Below are 18,615 nucleotides of genomic sequence, written 5' to 3' on the forward strand. Positions count from 1 at the left end.
TTACAGTGTCCAGTCCTCTCTATTCAGCTGTTATCACAGAAACGGTTCGCTTTAGAAAACCACAGTCTCCTCAACTCACTTATGGCCTTTTCTCTTCTGTCTAGCTGTGATTCTTATCACAACAATTACTTTGTGTGTAAAGAGACAATTAAAAAAATTAAAAAAACAAAACATTTTGAATTAACAACCATTAACATAAAGTTTTGTATCCAGTAAATACAAATAGACAATGTCTCAAAGCTATATAGTCATTTATTAGCGCTTAAAGTTTAAGTCCTGGCACAAACAATATCCCACACACAATCTTAAAACAGCTAACACTGCTAAATATTTCCCTTCAGAGTTAGTGGATACCATAAAAGAAAAGAGCTGGAAGGACCGGTTTCCCCCTACCTCTGTCTTTATTTATCTCTTTATTCATCTCTGTATTTATCGTCTTGGGTTTAAAAAGTTTGAAAAACAGACCTAAGTTTGTCCTCATGACTATTACAAAGCATCAGGAAACTTATTGTTTCAGGCAAAATTGCAGGTTACACACCTACGCAGATGATGTAGCAGTGTCACTGAGGTAGGAGGCTTGACTATTTAAGTAAACCATTGTGACGACAGCAACATTGTAGTTGCCGTCGAATGGTGTGTGTATGCGTGTGTGTGTGTGTGTTTGGGGTGGGGCTGTGGTGCAAATTATACAATATAGAATCGTGTTTCTTTTCACTTTTTCCAACAGATAAGAAATGAAGCTATGCCGTGTTTATTGGCTTGAAGTTCATTTAGAATACAGTGATGTGTTCTATCAGGGCCAATATATGATGAGAGGAAGGGCCACATGTACAAAGCTATATGTATGGAAATGTTTAATTGCTCAACAAATTGTCTATTAATTGCTCATGGACTTGTGCAGGCTTTGAGTCATAACATTTTAAAAGGAGATGAGAGAGATGAGACTGTCAGTCATCAGTTGACTATTACTTTGGTGTTATCTATCTATCTATCTATCTATCTATCTATCTATGATATATATCTTCTTTTCTTTCTTTTTTTTTCGATAGTCAAAATTTAGATGTAATTAGATGGTCATTTGCAGATATATCAATGCTAAAAGTGGCATCTTTATATCCTGCAGTGGTTTTGATTACTGACTGGCCCAAATGTGCACACTGACAACCACACACACACAACCACACACACACACACACACACACAGGCACGCTTGTCAGTGTGCACATTTGGGCCAGTCAGTAATCAAATATGTCTTTTTCCCTACGGGGCGCTTTCTTGAATCTTGTTTTCTTCCACTGTGTCTGCTGGAAGCATCTCAGCTGTGATTTTTAGTTCCTGTGGAATCGGCCTATTTAGGCTTTGATTGCATTTTGTTCCTGCTCTGATATTGACTCCAATAAATTGACTCCATAAAGCACAGAGGCAGCAGAATCTGTCGTCACTAATCAATGCCCAGATCCATTCTTTTCTCTTCATTTGAGGAGGCCTCTAAAGTTTTCCCAATGCTGAGCAAATAAGCCCTGCGACTTTGGAGAAATGTCCTCCAAACTGATGTTATTTGCATGATGTGTGACACATGAAAATATTATTGTTGACAAAAACATCCCATCTAACTGCTTCTTGCTCACCCTCTCTGTTGTATTTGCATGAAAATAGAATAGTTATTACCCCATCCTCAGTCTTTTCAATTTGAGAGGGGAACATTCATCACACACATTTCTATATTTATGTAATGTGGCTGTCTCATCTTATCCTCACCCATAGCCTGATATGTTAGATGCCTGCAAACAAATTGTATATAATCGAATAAAGCCAGTGAAGTGTTTCGATAAGGTCAAGGTTAAGCTTTTGTTTATTAATAGAAATGCAAAAGAGATAGATATACTCTTGTTATGGGGACTTTCAAGGCACTGATGTGACACCTGATTGTTCAGAATGTTTGAACACACAAAGCCATGGAGATTGGTACGTATTATTAGTATTATTCAAATGTACTTTGACTTTAGATAAGGAGCTTATGATGCACAATCTTATATTGCTTTTTAGCTCTACACAAAACTAAAAATACCACAATGTAGTGAAAGTTAACATTTTTGTCTCACAATATGTGCAAAAGATACATTCGCAGAGAAAACATGTTATAAGCTATAATATCATACTTTGCACCACGTTAGCTAGTTGAAAAATGATGTAGGACTGGAACTAAATTGACCCGAGGAGTGAATGTGAGTATGCATGGTTGTTTGTCTCTTTGTGGTTCTGTGATGGACTGGCGACCTGACCAGGGTGTACCCTGCCTTTTGCCCATTGACAGCTGGGATAGGCTGCAGCCCCCACACGACCCTGAGCTGGTGTAGAAAATGAATGGATGGATGAAACTGCCATAATCTGAAATAAAAACAAAAATATAAATGAATGAATAATGAAGAGATAGGCCAATAAATGCTATTAAAATGAAGCCAGAAATACTTTGTGCAGTAACTGATTTATAGAATATGTAATGAATTGAGGATTCTATATTTCTCTGCCTCTATTTTCACATTCCTGTACATGTATTTCAGAAGTGGGGAAGACTAACAGCACTAGTGGCTAGCTTATGTGGGCAAATAACTACGTTATGCCATTTCCCTGGCCTGGAACTGCTTTGGAGCGCCCAAAGGGTTGAGATACTGCACTTCATAGCTTTGGTTTGACACTGTTTTGTTTTATGGTACAATATCATGCCCCGACAAGATAGCAACAGAAAAAAAAGAAAAAGGAAAGAAAAAACACTTTTGCCATGAAAAAAAAATTTAAAAAGAAAAACAGCACTGGAGAAGACACTCGTGTTGCACAAATCAGATGCTACAGAAAGCTATGAGAGGAATTGAGGAGAAAGACATTGGACAAGAATAAACAGATTGGATTTTACTGCTGGAGAGAGCACAGAGGAAAAATAGCATGACAGACAAATGCGGAATTAGCTTCATTGTTGCTATCGATAAGTAATAAGCTTAGTTCTCTTGTCCTGTTGCACTTGCTTTGTTGGCTCTGTTGGCAAAGCTGCTGATGTGCGGGTTTGAATTCATGAAAATAATATGATCACAATCATTTCTCCCGCCGTTATGTGTAGATTCTGTATCTTGAGAGATCAAAGCTGTGGTTGATTGCCATAATAAATTATGAAACATCTTTACATACTCCAGACATTTACTTTAGTGCTCTGTATCATAACTAACAGGAAATACACAATACACAACAGCTGGGTGTTCATCAGTGTTATGTTATTCATCAGAGACTGATGTCATTATGTGTTATTTTTATTGTCTCTGTCTCACAGATGAAGCCTCACTGTAGATTACATTGCACATAAATCGACTGGACACATAAGCCAAATAAAAATATAAAGGAAAAGCAAACTTTTTTTGTTTTTTTCTGTGAGCCTGTGTGAAGTCTTCTTCTTGTGAAGTTATGTAACGTTGCCCTAACTTGTCTTTTTGACTTTTTTGTAGCCTATGGAATTGTTTCGTGTCTGCCTCTACAACTGCCTCGTGTCTGCCCCCCCCCCCCCCCCTCTCTTTTCTCTCTGATTTGTGTAATGACATAGAAATGCATAGAGGAATGTACGGATATTAATACATTGTTGCTTAGGTTAAGAAAATGGAGAAAATAATTGAGAAATATATGTATCTATTAATAGATTAATAGACAATAGATAATGGTAGGGGATAATGATGTAGAGATAAAATATATCAATAAATGAATAATAGATGAGTAAATAGATTTAATAAAATTGAGGATAAAATAGCAAAGATAATAAAAAAAGGTATTAGCACAACGTTGAATAAATACAGTTCAAATTCAAAGTAGAAATTACATTACTATTTTACAATCTACATTTTTCTGGCTTCATTTTAGTTGCATTTATTGGCAGTAAAAAAAAAGAAAATGACTCATGATATTCTAAAAAGAAAAAAACACTAAATGGAAGTATATCTGGCATGTGAAAGTGTGGATATAGCTGGTGTATCCATATTCCACACAATATAGATCTTTTAATGCCTTTTTCTAGCCCTTACTAGAAGAGAATATATTTAATTATGTTTAGTCTTCAGCACACATAATACCACTGGGGAAGTATGGCTAATCACTGCCTGGACCAGGATCACACCAGGAAGTGTTTCATGCCCATGCCAAAATAAATCCAGCGGCATTGAATAATTTAATTGATGCTTATTTTAGATAGAGCCCCACTCCCCCAGATTTTACAGTCTTGCTAAGCCTAACCCAAGGCACTGGGGAAATGCTCGCCTTTGTCACTTTTCATGGGTTTCCTTGTTGTTCACTTCTCCTGCTCCTCAAACTTGAGATATTTCATTAACCACGTTGTTGAAATAAATGACTGTAATAAGTTCTAAAAGTTAATTTTCAACTATCTGTGGCAGATCCCCTGCAAGTTTTTAAATAAAAAGATCATTACCTGCAATTCACTGTCACAAAAGATGGATTATTAAGGATATATTTCACAAAACAGGTCCACAAATGCCAGATTTTCTTCCAAAACTCAATTTGCTCAAATTACCCAAGGGTGACGTGTGATCCTCATTCAGATTCAGTGAATTTGAGTTATTACATATTTGAATAGTATATTAATTAATACTTGTGAGGAGAGATGGAGTTTGTAAATTCTTGTACTTGATGATCATGTACATCATCCATATTTCCTTGAAGTATTTAAAGATATCACACAGCTACTTACCCAGATGTCTATAAATACTTCACAATGACACCTTTAAATCATGTGATCGTGAAGCACAAAAATATAACAAAACCCATCCCACAGCTTTGTTTCTGGAATTCTAAACTACTTCTCTTCTCCTTTTCTTCTCTGCACAGCGATCCAAAATAGCAGTCTATGAGAAGATGTGGTCATACATGAAATCCGCTGAGCCTTCAGTTTTTGTTAAAACCACACCTGATGGTGTGGCCCGAGTACGAAAATCAAAAGGCAAGTTCGCCTTTCTCCTCGAATCCACCATGAACGAGTACATCGAGCAGCGAAAGCCGTGCGACACCATGAAAGTGGGAGGGAATCTCGACTCTAAAGGCTACGGTGTGGCGACGCCCAAAGGCTCTGCATTAAGGTGGGTGGAATAATATAACAATATCCCCCATGTTGTTATAGTATTCCACCTACCCTGATGTCCCCCTGTTGTCATTGTCTTCTCTTTTTCTTGTTTATTTGTGGACACAGAGGTAATGGTAGTATGCTTTTTACTGTACTTGGAAACAAAGGTTATTGAGTAATACCTAATGTTTTTCATATATGTACTAATTTCTGCTGTTGTGTGGTAGAGGAATCGAATCCAGCTAATAAGGCTAAAGCTTACAATTATTTCATGTTCATGTCTTTCTTACTGCTGCTTTTCTCTCTCCTCCGATCTCTCCTTCTGTCCCATGTGCTGTCCTACCTGACTGTTGTGTTGTCACATTTAATTTAACAGTTCAATGGTTTTTCAATTTAGCCTTTAAAAGCTGCGCCATCACTTGTGACGAATGTTAATTGCATGATGTTTGTTGTTGTTACTTTTCTTCTCAATGACAAGTGTCCCCATCCCGCACACTTCAGTTCTGAACTACGTAACCCTTCACGCCACCTTTTCCAAGATTTAACACTGTCTCTACCTTATATAAGCCTTTCTTATCTCTCCATATTCCTTAAATTCTTAAGCAATTTGTCCTTTCCTAGACCATTCTGATTAACAGGTAGCAAGTAGTCTGTGCATAAGCCCCTTTTTGACAGTGGTAGTCTCACTACCATTACCTATTCTTATGATGCTTAGTACAATCATCACTTTGCATTAGATTTCTCACGGACCTGTGCATTTTCTTACAAGTTATGTTTTATCGTTTCAAGAAATGCTGTTAACCTGGCAGTTTTAAAACTGAATGAGCAAGGCCTCTTGGACAAATTGAAAAACAAATGGTGGTACGACAAGGGAGAGTGCGGCAGCGGGGGAGGTGACTCCAAGGTCAGCCTCGATGTCACCACAATCGGGTACCATAGTGCAGAGTAATCGGCAAGGCTGTTACAACAACCCAACCTTAACCAACCCAACTCCTGCCCCAACCACTGTTGCTCAAAGGCAGATTATCAAATTTAGTAATAGTCTTGCCAGATGGTTTAACAGCTCAGATCAAACAAAGGAGCTCTTGGTTAACCAGCAGAAAAATATGATTTTTGATGGCTGTGATGTCTCCAGTACGATGTTTTGTAATTATTGACAGTGTAGTGATTTCTGTGGGTGAATATGGCTGCCTTGCATTTGTGAAAGGTTGAGTTTTTTTATTCACTCTTAGACATTTGCAGGGCAGATCATGAAATCTAGCAGGGCTTTATCTGAATTCTTTTTTTTTTTAATTTAAACAAGCTGATGAAGTTTCGGAGATGTAATCCAAAAAGTGATTGCCAATGACATTGCATTGAAAAGGCCAGAACCTCTATACTTCCATATCACAGGTGAGGTTTATACTAATCCTGTAAAGTATGGCATTGCAGCACTTGGCTGCACAGCTGCTTCGCATCCACGACTCTGTTTCAGAGCTGATGAGCTTAGAAACCAATTTCCTTAATGACAAAACTTCAAAATGGCTGCTCAGCCGAGGCCGACAGGGAAGCGAGGGGAACAGCGGCGTCTTGAGGGGACTAAGCATTGCAGGCAAACGTGAGAATTCTAATTTTTAAAAAAAAGGCTTCTAATTTCTTTTAAATGAGTGACCTGATAAACCACCTGAGGTTTGATTTAATGCAATTCCTCCTTCAACACATTATTAACCCAGCTAAAACCCTTTTGACCAACAGATGTCCTTTTTTTCTTCTTTTTTTCTGACGTTTAATGGTGACTTAATTTGTCATTATGGCAGCTGATAGTGCAAAGTGTGCTCTGACTCAACCATGACACTTGAGCATGATTACATTAGGTGCAATGTTCACAGATTAAGGCAGTAAGATAATATCTTTACAAAGCAGGCCTGTTTAATGACAAAATTATGCATTTCAGTTCATACTTCAGCTAGATTATTGACAAGCTGCAGGCTGCTATTGTGCCACTGCACTCCTACTGGGATGTTACCCATCAAGTCAGCCAAGACATCTCAGACATATTTTATTCTTTTGTCTTTTTTTCTGGCGAAAGATGAATTGATATGATGGAGAAAAAAAAAACTAACCATGGAGTTAAAAAGAATTTAAATATATATGCCATTGTTGTTTCATGCTCTGGTCAGTTTTCTAAAAGTTTGGGTTGTATTGCTGTCATGGAATTTTCTCTTTCAGCCTAGAAGAAAACAAAATCTAAAATACACATTCAAGTGTGTATTTCACTACATTTCTTTTTCTCCACTGGACATTCGCTGAGGTTTGCACATACTAGTTGATGATCGTAGATAGATATGTGCTTGAATGTATTGATTTAACTATGACCATCAACTATTTGGGGAAGTTTCTTTGGGTATTGTTGGTTAAATTTATACAATATTAACCTGTAGTTTCTTAATTTACTTACATACTATCATTTCCATATATTACATTGAAATATTCCATATAACGCTAAAGGAGACTACTGGGACATATTCATGAGGAATTTAACCTTTCACCTACACATTGTTTTTGATGCAAAAAAACTATTTTTGAGAAAGTCTACCAAGGTTGCTAAAGGTTTGAAACCTTGAAGATATACCTGTTAAATTTGTATACCTATATTTTACATGGGATTTAATTTTATATGGAAATTTCTATAAATCTTTTTCACCAATTTGATACAAAGTTGTACACTTTCATTCATGAGCCACCATTGCAGGCTATTTATGGTTAAAAGTTCAACAAAGTACATTCCTCTTCATCTTCATGCACATACACTGAGCCATTAGCTTCAAGTCACAATGAGGAGGAAGAAATATAACAGTAGCCCATCAGTCATCAAGATTAGCAATCCACAAAACTGCTTCACTCCTTCTCAGATCTAATACAACAGCAGCACAACATAGTTCCTGTATGCAGCTATAGTAATCAAACATAACAAAAAATAACCACATCTTACACCAGCTGAAACAATACAGATGTCCAGAAAAGTTTGCTATGAAATAAGAGAACATATCTGCAGATACATGTCTGCTCTGCCGGGCTCATTTTTAACTAATGTGTTTGAACTATAACCAAAAATTGAACGGCAGCAATCCATCTCTAGAATAACATCACTAGACCAAGCATCATGAAAAACACATTTGATTATGTCTCAGACAGTTATCACTGCATTACTGACATTGCTGTGGTCTGCGGTCACTGAGCTCAGGAAACTTCACTTTGCTACTCAGAGCATTTGAGACTCTTGTCTCTTGTGCTGTCATCGATCTATTGCCATGCACAGGTATGTAGTGTCTGTTTGTTTTCTGGCTTGTCTTGGCTCCCCAGGACTCAGTGGAACAATGGAATAAAGCAGCCTGGAGCACTGTGTTCCAAACAGCAAACGGCTTGGCCCGGTCCTGCTCACAAGTCCACGTTCCAACAGACATCAGGAGATGCACACAGCTGCATGCACATCCACTCGCACACAGCTAACACCGAGCCCTCCTCATACCCTCAGGCACGGCACACTGCAGCTTAGATTGAGTTTCAGACACAGAGCATGTTGCAGGGTAATTGCATTGTTAATCAATGTCTCTCCAAGTCAAGACAACAGTCGGGTCTTCACAGTCCGTTTCTCCAGATTGGCTATGAGGGATATACAGTGCTGTAATCTTCTCTCAGTGCATTATGCATTGCATGGATCCCTTCAGGGGATATTGTTCCCAGGGAGTAGTCAGGTCACTCATTTATCGATGTACTATTTTTCTTTGCCTCCAATTTGCTTCTCACTTCCACAGAGAGATTGATCTACACCACAAATGAGCTACAGGCCTAATCTGATGATAGAACATGATCTTTAGATAGTTTTTGAATAATTTTTCTTTTCTCCTGAAGTAGTGCAATGAAATATTATGCTAATTTATGTTGACATACAATGTTATGGGTCATATAATAACCTATAGATATATCAAACAGCAGCAGCTCGCATTTGATTCCCCAGTTGCAGGTGACCGTGAGATGAATATTCAACCAATGCTTTTCAGCTTTGTCCTGCAGCTTGGAACGCTGCTCTGTCACTAATCTGCCCTAATTGGAAGATAAGGTTTTCTTAGTGATATATTGTAGCGGAACATGCAAGAATTAATTAAGCTTTCACGTTTGGGCATAGCTTATTAAATCTCAAATTGGTTGTTACACTGCCAGAACTGACTAGTGGTATCCACCAGCAGATTTAACTGACATTGTACATTGAAACATATGATATCTAATGCTTACATTTTTCTGTTTGATAAGACAAAGCTCCTGATGGAATGAACTGCTGCTGAAAGCCAATTTTCCCACCTGCCCCTAAATGAATGCATCTTGACCTTTATGATACTCAAAGACATGCAGATTGTACACTCTGTACCTGCTTGTCGCCCTGTTAACAGCGTCTGCCGATTACTCAAAGCGATACTGGTAGGTCCTGGCTTTAGACTAGGGGTTATAAAGGTAATAGGTAGAATGCCTGCTCTTTTTGATGATGACATAGCCAGGTGCCCTGCTTTATCGCTTTGTAAAGTATGTAGTAGTTTAAAGTTGAATAACATAAAATAACATAATATAATGTTATTTATGTTATTTCCCACGTGAAGAACTCCTGTAAACCTTGCAGTATTGAAACTCAGTGAACAAGGCATCTTAGACAAGCTGAAAAACAAATGGTGGTACGATAAGGGTGAATGTGGAACCAAGGACTCTGGAAGTAAGGTCAGTCGCTGCAGGTCTTTTGTACTGATTCCAAATTGCATTTTGACGTATTGTTCATATGCAAGCCAAAAATTCTCTACCATCTGTAGTATGCATTTTGTTTATTTGCTACACTTAACTGTTCTTTTCATAGTGTCTCACAAGTTCTGCCACAAGCTGTAACACAGTTTCTACGTGGCTTTAACACAAGGCACTGCTTCCCCAGATTAACTTCTTTTCTATTATGTTTTAGAAAGGACACACTTTCTGATGCATACTTAAAGTATAGAAACTCTATCATTTTTTGATTTTTCATTCTTTTGTGAACACTGTAATGATAACACTGCGGGGAAACTGCACAAGTGCCTTTTAGACATATTAATAGAACTGAATCACAGCAGTTAACACTTGTTGATAAATGCTATTTTTGCTCATTTTCATTCTTGACATTCATGATACTTTTACCATTATGCTGCTGTTTCTATTTACCAAACTGTTAATGAAAATTTGATTTATTTGTGTTCTTACTAGTTTGCATCAAGATGTGTCTATTAGATTCCTTGACCTCCTGTGGTGTGATGAACAAGCAAACCATCTTATTGTGATGAGTTACGCAAATTCAGCCTCTCCAAGCGATGAGAGCACCACAGGGTGTTCTCTAATTCCTGCGGCTTCTTTGAGAGGAGGTTTAGAGGCTTTGTTTGCACATTACAGTTGTAAAGTTGAGGAATGTAATAAACCCACTAGTTAACCCTTTGAGATCCAGATAAAGTTTTAGATTACAGCTTAGGGTGGCTAGATAGCTTTGTGGTATCTCCATCCTCATAGGGTTAAACTGCAAATAGTAAAACTCTAATGAACAAATTTTTAATGAATATGTTTGGTAGGTAAGCAGCAGCAAAATGGTTTGATATTTAGTGTTTTTTTAACTTTAATTGAGCTATCATTCATTTACTATTACTTTGACTGTACTGTATGACAGTGTTGCTATGAGAGTTATACGTACATGTCGCTAAAGAGGATTGAACAGACAGGGATTTTCAGAGCTGTCGACCTATGCGATACTGACCAGCTTCCTTATATGGTCAAGAGCAGAAACATTTTATAGATATTCATATGTAGCCTTAGACAGAAAAAAGCTCTACATTCACCAGCAGATCAAACAAAAAGAGTCAGCTTCTTTCTCCTTAGTGGAGAATGATTTAAATATGGCTGTCTGACACTTCTAATGAATTTGTGATAATTGTAGGAGGATCATTTCAGTCAAAAGTATAGCCTTAGTCCCTCATTACACGTCTATTTATTGTTGCTTAATATCTAGAATCTTCCACTAGTGAAGTCAGTAAAAAAAAAAAAAAAAGCAAGTATGATAATTTACTGCTTAAGCAGTTTTACTGTTGAGTCGAGAGAATTCAATGGAAGGCTAGGATGTAAGGACAGTTAGAGGACTGCATTTTGTTCTGTTGCCCTTGCTCCACTGCAAAACTCTTAACTGTGTTATTCATTTTCTCTCAGGACAAGACAAGTGCTCTCAGCCTAAGCAATGTGGCGGGTGTCTTCTATATTCTGGTTGGAGGGCTTGGGCTGGCCATGATGGTTGCTCTGATAGAGTTCTGTTATAAGTCACGACAAGAAACCAAACGCCTAAAATTGGCCAAGAATGCCCAGAATTTTAAGCCGGCTCCCCCGTCCAACACCCAGAACTTTGCCACATACAGAGAAGGCTACAACGTTTACGGAACTGAGAGTGTGAAGATCTAGAGGTATGTCGCCTCTCCTGACTGTCCACAGGGTCCCATTTCCTCTCATACCAGGGAGAGTAAATTATTCAGCTCTGTTGTTTGTGAAATTGTTTATGGTTGTCATGTACAACACAAAAGACAGATTTCCACTAAAGTAAAAAAACAAATATATCGATTGTGCCTTATGACACATAGTTTCATGTCTGTGCCTCAGGCTGTTATTGAACGCATCATCTTAGATCACACAGGTGAGTGCTGTGCAGCAACATGTTGTCACTGGGTGGTGTATTATGCTTTGAAACAAATTTTCTATTAAAAATTTGGAACGTTGTGATTTGATGTTTAACAGGTCTAGTCTCTTCAACTTCAAATAAACCAAAGTATTCCATTCAGGTGCTTAAAGCATTTTTTTTTTAAATGAAGTAAAAATAAATTGATTGACTTGTGTTTTTTGTGGCGGGGTCACTCACTGAAGAAACACACCATGTATTAACAGTTTTATGAACCTTTAAGCAATTCATTTTAATTTCCTTACTGTGTTCAGCACCTAGCTGAACACATACCTCAGGTGAAACTGTTGAGAGCAAGTTGAAATAACCAAAACATTGGAGCTTCAGGTCGTAATGTAAAATAAGATGAAGTGAAAGATGCTGAAATGCTCTATAGAGCTGAAGGAATCCGCAATAATAACACCGGTGGGTTCATCATTATGAGTGGTCCCTGTCCCATTGCTCACAGTCATTTAACCCAATGCTAATATAATTGCTAATCATAATGAACGTCTTCTTTTGCCAGAAACAGAAACCACATCACACAGAACTCATTGTCAACTGTTTCAATACTATGGGAATTTAAGTTTCTACGAAGGAATTACAATCAATACTTCCATCAAAAACTCACCGGAACATATGATTTGACCAGTGGGAAATTGTACCATTACACTGAACTGAAGAAAGCACAGAATTGAATGTTCGCTTTGTGTTTTATTAGACTGATTGTGTGTTTTTAATTCCCTTTTAAATGTGTGTGACATGTTCAAATATTTTAAATGCCACCGGAACATGTTTTCTCAATCATCGTATTACTTTGAGCGATGGAATCCACTGACTTAGAGTTTTCTTCCCGGGAAATAAGATTTTGATTATTTACATGAGACACATCTGTGTTTTTTTTTTTACTTCTTCTTTTCTCTGTGCTCTTGTAACTGGTTTGAAGTGGGCATGACTCTTCTTGGAAAAAGACAATGTCATTTATGTCAAATAGTCAAAATGTGATGGCATTCGATGGGGTTGTTTGCCTTTGTTGCCCACTCTGTCAGTCAAATCTGATCAAACCAAGACAACACAGTCCTGATGAAGAAGATTTTAGTAGACTCTTTTGTAGCTTGTTTCGTCGAAATTTTGTGATGTAGTGACAAGAGTTTGAAAAGTCCTCAAACCAACGTGTAACAAGCTATAAAAAGACAATGGAGTAAAAGGAAAAACAGGACAACCCTCACAGTCACATATCTGTTGACTCTTAAATAGATTGCTTAAATTTACAGATGTAAGCTTTAACATGGTAACCCTGCTCTTCCTGTGTTTTCTTTTGCTCTGCATGCTGACACAGGTTTACGACACAACTCCACTGTCCTCTACAACTGTGACTAAACATCTGAAAAAGGCACAGGATCACGGGGATTGTGCTTCAAGCCAAATCCTCTCGGGCGGACACGGCACGATAATCTGCAATGACGACACGACTGGACTGGTCATGGGAAGAGCCGATGAGGTTCCCTCCTCTCAGTGCCTTATGGAACTCTGAGTCCAATCAATGCAACTCATTCACAATGATATTGCTTTTTGCTTGAAACTCATACAGAAATGAAGAATGGTGCAGTTAAAAAAAAAACACATATATATATATATATATATAAACTGTATAGGCATGTGTATATATATATATATATATATACATACACATTTATATATATATATATATATATATACATACACATTTATATATATGTATATCTAATGAATGAGAGAACTAAAGCCATCATTTGCAACCCTAAGCACATTTTGAAGTGCCAGCAAGATGAATCTAATTGGTTTCTTGTTAACTATGATCAGATTACTCTTCATCCTGCTACCAGATTTTCACTGGGTCTGTGTGTTCAAATAATTTTATTAGATCAACTCAGTGCACTGTAAGACACTGATTATTAAATATTTGCTTTTATACTGCTGTGAGTCACCTCTAATGATCATGTACTTAGTGTAAAAGATAATAATCTCATTGGAGCCATTCAGCCCAAAAACAAAGATGTGTGTTGTTTGTACTCTGAACTCTGGTGCTGCTGCCACTGTCTTCTGAGAGTTTGATGGGACTTGTGAAGATGAGAAGATGATCCGGTTTGGCTCATACACTCCAGAACCAGGTCATGATTCGCACTTTCAATACTGCCAAGAGTGTGTTTTGTATGACAAGGGTGTGTAAAGCCTAAGTAAGGAAAATCTGTTTGTGATTTACAGTTTGTAAAATATCAAGGGAGGTTTGACGCTCCGAAGAGTCTTTCCCTGAAGTCTAGAGTCATTAAAGCCGTCTTTACATCAAAGTAAAACCAAACAAAAAGGGTAATTTAATTGTAGACTAACTGCAATCCAATTAATGGATAACAGTGATGGCTTTTTAACTGTAGTTTTTTTTTTGGATTCTCTTACCTTTCTTTCTTTGGCAATTGCACATTTTACGAGCTGTGGTTTTTTAATTTGATTTCCTTTCATGAAAATTATAGTGTTTGGTGACTTCACTTAGTAAGTAAAAATGAAAAAATATATGAGTACAACAGAAAATAGATTTATACAAGGTTATATGGGGCGAGTTCTGAGGCTTAGCACATTTCCATATTGCTGTGACCATTTCTTTCATAAAGACTGTGATTCCATAGGATTTAGGAAGATACTTATCTAATCACCTGAAACTATGGGCCAATAGTTTTATATAAGAAAATAAAGAGACAACATGAATAAAAAACAGAAAGCAGGGAGAGAGATATGTGTACATTTAGATGAATGAGAATTATTTATATTACAGGGTGACAGATTGGTTTCCCCCTTTTCCTGTCTTTTTCTTTTTTTTTTTTTCTAAGAAACTGCATGTGAAATCAGTGATGCTTGACGAGCTCTGCTACTCACAAACTGACCCTAGGTCAGTGTTATAAATCCAGCCCTGGTAATTCTTTTGTAAATCAGTTTCACCTTTATTCTTTTTAGTAGGCCTAACCCTCTGCAGAGACAAAAATCGCCAGGCACAGTAGTGGGTACAAAAGAGCAAAAGATGCATGCATAATTTGCTGAACCTCATTAGAGGGGCACTGTACAGAGAATTTTAATACATTTTGTAAATAAAATGTACAGAAAGGGTCCTATGTTTGTGCGTGTGTGTGGTTTTTTTGGTGTCTGCCTACATTGATTACAGGCCCGCGTCTCAGCTCAAATGAAACGTACGTTACGTGAAACTGTACGTTTTAACTTGAGCATCCTGCAGGTGGGGTGTCAGTAGCCTGAGCAGACCCCCTGCAGACAAGTGGGGTGAAATTTACCCATTATGGTCCAATATTGAGCTGTTCTTCAGTATAACAGTGTGTGTATGTGTGTGTTTTGGATCAATAGTGAGCACCATCTGCTTCAATCCTGCTATCTAGCCTTGTTGATTGAGGGTTCCATTGACAGTTTCATCTGACATGTGATCTTTCTTCCCTCCTTTCTCTCCATAAGATGCTTTGGGACTTGATCAATAATATATTATAACCTCCGACTGCTAACAAAGCATACCGCACACACATGCTGTACCAATTATGATTGCAAGTCAACCATTCCAAGTTTTAAATTTCAGTAACATATTTCAGGATGCTTTCAACAGAGAGAGCTCTATTTAACCTGTCTGTTCTTAATCCCATACATATACAAACAATAGATTTCTGTCTGTGTCACTCTACTAGTCTTTGGGTCTGCATTGTGTGGTAAAATGAATTCCTCCTTCCAGAGATCCAGTCTGCCACAACTCAAATAGAAAATTCAACAAACATGGCAACACACCAGTGGTCTTTTTTTCATTCATTTTTGGATGCAGACACTGTGATTCAGGATTTATTCACTGCACCAGTCCTGTGGAACCGGCTCAGGCTGTATGGTATGCTTCTCGACAATCCAAACAAGCAATTTCTGACAAAGCATAAAAGGATATTGCTTTTTTGTCCTTCCTTTGCCTCACTGCCTCTCCTTTTATGTCTTTTATTTTTCTATGTTATGCCTGGACCGCTACCAAATAAGACTATGACAACAGGGGGAGGAGTGTTGTGTGTGAGGATGGCTCTGCACTGCAGTACATGAGGCTCATGAGACTGTTCTTCAGAATTAGTTTACTCACCTATCAAAAAGGGTGACACAGTGGCACCGTTTGTCCTGCAAGAATAGGAGAAACACAAGGGGCGACAAGCTATTACGATGAGGCCTCGCATTGAGAAAGTGACACAAGAAGAGGATGTGTTAATCTAATCACAGGTGCAGGAAAGCGCATTTCCTTCCACCAGAGGACGAATATTCATCTCCCGCTGCGTTCCCGCACACTTGGAAGTGTGCGACTAGGAGCTGGCTTCTAGTGCTTGCTAGCTTTTTGTGCCTGTGGCTGTGAAAGTTAATCTGATCTAACATGGGCTCTGTCACTATGGAGAAGATGGTTATATATTTGTGTGTGAGGGAGGAGGAAGAAAGAGTGCGTGTGTGAGAGAGAGAAAGAAGGAGAGGAGAACATTCAAAAGGCTAAAGGAGGACATGGCATGGGAAGGATACTTTGATTACTGCTGCAGAAAAAAACCTTTCTGGTTCAATAGCTCCCTCACTTTGCTGCGTACTGCGGTCTTTCACTCCATCTCTCTCTTTCTTCAAGGACACAATGAAAATCTGATTTCAACTCGCTTGTTCCATTTCCATCCTTTCCCCACTTTAGCTCTTCACCTGTCTTTGAGTGCACCCAAGGAGACCATCACTTGACAGATTCTCTCGACATTTATCAGCAACCCAAGGGTATATTCTCCATCATCTGAGAAAATGTTTCCTTCTATTTGTGCAATTTTCTCCCAAGTACAGTTCCTTCTGTGCTTAGTTGTTAACATCAACAAATTCCCCTTTACTTGTATTCAGTTCTCCAAAGCACAATTTAATAAATTCAAAGATCACAGTGACATAACAGCATAACACATGAGGATCATCTCTAGAGCCTCAGGGGCACCAATGACAGTCAATATTAACAGAATATTAGCACAGAAACCATGTGGAATAAGAAGTAATGATTTGCATGGATACATTATTTAAATAAAAGCAGTACATTTGCAATGCTTTTCGGGCTTGTCTCCTATCTATGATATGCTTCACCTCTGCAGACAGTGAGTAATGCAGGTGTGACTCAGAAACCATACAGACAGCAAAGAGAGATCCGGTTACCGTTTGATTAAACCTGAGAGGACAAGGCTCACGATGTGACTCTGCACACAGTTTGATCGCTGGTGATAGATGTGCCAGTTCCAGCATCCACCGAGACAGCTGCTCTCATGGGAGTTTTGTGCATTAGACACTTTGGGGTCTGCACTTAATAGTGAATGAGTGCTGCAGTATACAGGACACATGCAGACTTGACAGCAAAAAGCCCTAAAAGTGATGGGTCGATGGAAATAGCAAGACTTGTTCTCGCTGACAAGAATGCCACATGTGTGCAACCAGCTGGCTGGGATGCTTGTCCAAAGAGTTATTTCCGCAGAGAAATACAGGCAGCTGTATAAAATACTTTAAGTTGTCAATGCTGGAACCTCATATGATCAGTGCGTAAAAGATAGAGGAATTGTTAATGTTTAATTTCGTCCAGCGTGACGTCACAGTTTTGTGATAAGAGTCCATTAGAGACCTAAAAGCTTTGATATCTTTGTTGCCAGGAATTAGATTAGGAACAAATGAAGAACTTACTCATTCATCAGTACATTCTTGTTTGTTAATGATTAGTTAATGTAGAAACTAGTTAGAGACAAATCAGGAAGAAAATAACTGATGTGTCATTAATAGATACATCCCAAATAAATCCAAATGAAAAACAGTATTGCTGATAATGCACCCCAAGTATAACATATTAACGAGTAGTTAATCAAGTAAAACAGTGTAAGTATTGGATAGATATGAGCAGTACCTTATTATTTCCTTAACCATGTGCCGACTAAAATATATAATTGTACAGTTTATTCCTGAAATGTCTCTCTTTTCATGCCCTCAAGTTTCAAATGATCAAATTGCGTGTATGTATCACGTATGATACATACACTTCAGATATACAACCACTATCAGTCGTGAGAGCAACTGCATGTGAAGTGATAAAATGGCATTGGCAACATTTTCTAACCCTGAACAAGTAGCTTCGATGTCTAATCTTAACCAACTAACAAGTTATTACCTAAACTCAACCAGAAAGTGATCAAATGTCATTGTCACGTGTTCTGTTTACAGCAAAATGCAGTTATCGTTTGTTCGTCTTGAACATGCATCATGAAGGTATAAAAGACTGAAAGTGCTGTGTGGAACACACCATCCAATGTGTTGTGTCTTGTTGGTTGAAACTATAAGGTAAATATCTGCCAGCAATTTACAGATTATCAAGACAATCCTTGATGTTTCTCATTTCTTATTTAATTAACTGATAATTAGACAGTTAATAAAGTTTCTTGAGGAAAGATTAACTAATTAATGGTTAGTTATCGGTTAAGTTTTTCTGCTCCTTATTTTCACAGTAGAAGTGCCCATTTATACACGGATGCCTACGAGCACTACAGTCCTGTAGCTGTTGGGTTGTCTGGGAGAAGGTTGTCATAACATGGTCACAACACATCGCCGTGAGCAGTCATCCACAGAGAGCCTCGCACACCCTCTGCTGACAACATTTACATCATGCGGACTTCAACCCACACATTGACGGACACACAAACAATAACACCCTCTCCAGGCTCGGGAATATGGCAGA

At 38.1% G+C, this 18,615-nt stretch overlaps 1 protein-coding gene across 4 annotated transcripts in view; it reads left to right on the forward strand.

Moving 5' to 3' along the window:
• The window catches only part of LOC140318234 (glutamate receptor 3), an 85,371-nt gene extending 70,397 nt beyond the window's left edge, over positions 1-14,974 (forward strand). Inside the window, exons 13-16 of one of the 4 annotated variants that reach the window (XM_072395955.1) lie at positions 4,876-5,123; positions 5,897-6,011; positions 11,348-11,595; positions 13,183-14,974. In XM_072395955.1, coding sequence (XP_072252056.1) covers positions 4,876-5,123; positions 5,897-6,011; positions 11,348-11,593 — 609 coding nt within the window. In that variant the 3' untranslated portion in view covers positions 11,594-11,595; positions 13,183-14,974. Of the gene's footprint in view, positions 1-4,875; positions 5,124-5,896; positions 6,012-9,738; positions 11,596-13,182 lie in introns of those variants that run through there. The other 3 variants (XM_072395954.1, XM_072395957.1, XM_072395956.1) reach the window with 3 other exon arrangements.
• Positions 14,975-18,615: the final 3,641 nt, after the last annotated feature.

The sequence above is a fragment of the Leuresthes tenuis genome, unplaced genomic scaffold (genome assembly GCF_036924035.1).
Source record: "Leuresthes tenuis unplaced genomic scaffold, fLeuTen1.0.hap1 SCAF_11, whole genome shotgun sequence".
Lineage (NCBI taxonomy): Eukaryota > Metazoa > Chordata > Actinopteri > Atheriniformes > Atherinopsidae > Leuresthes > Leuresthes tenuis.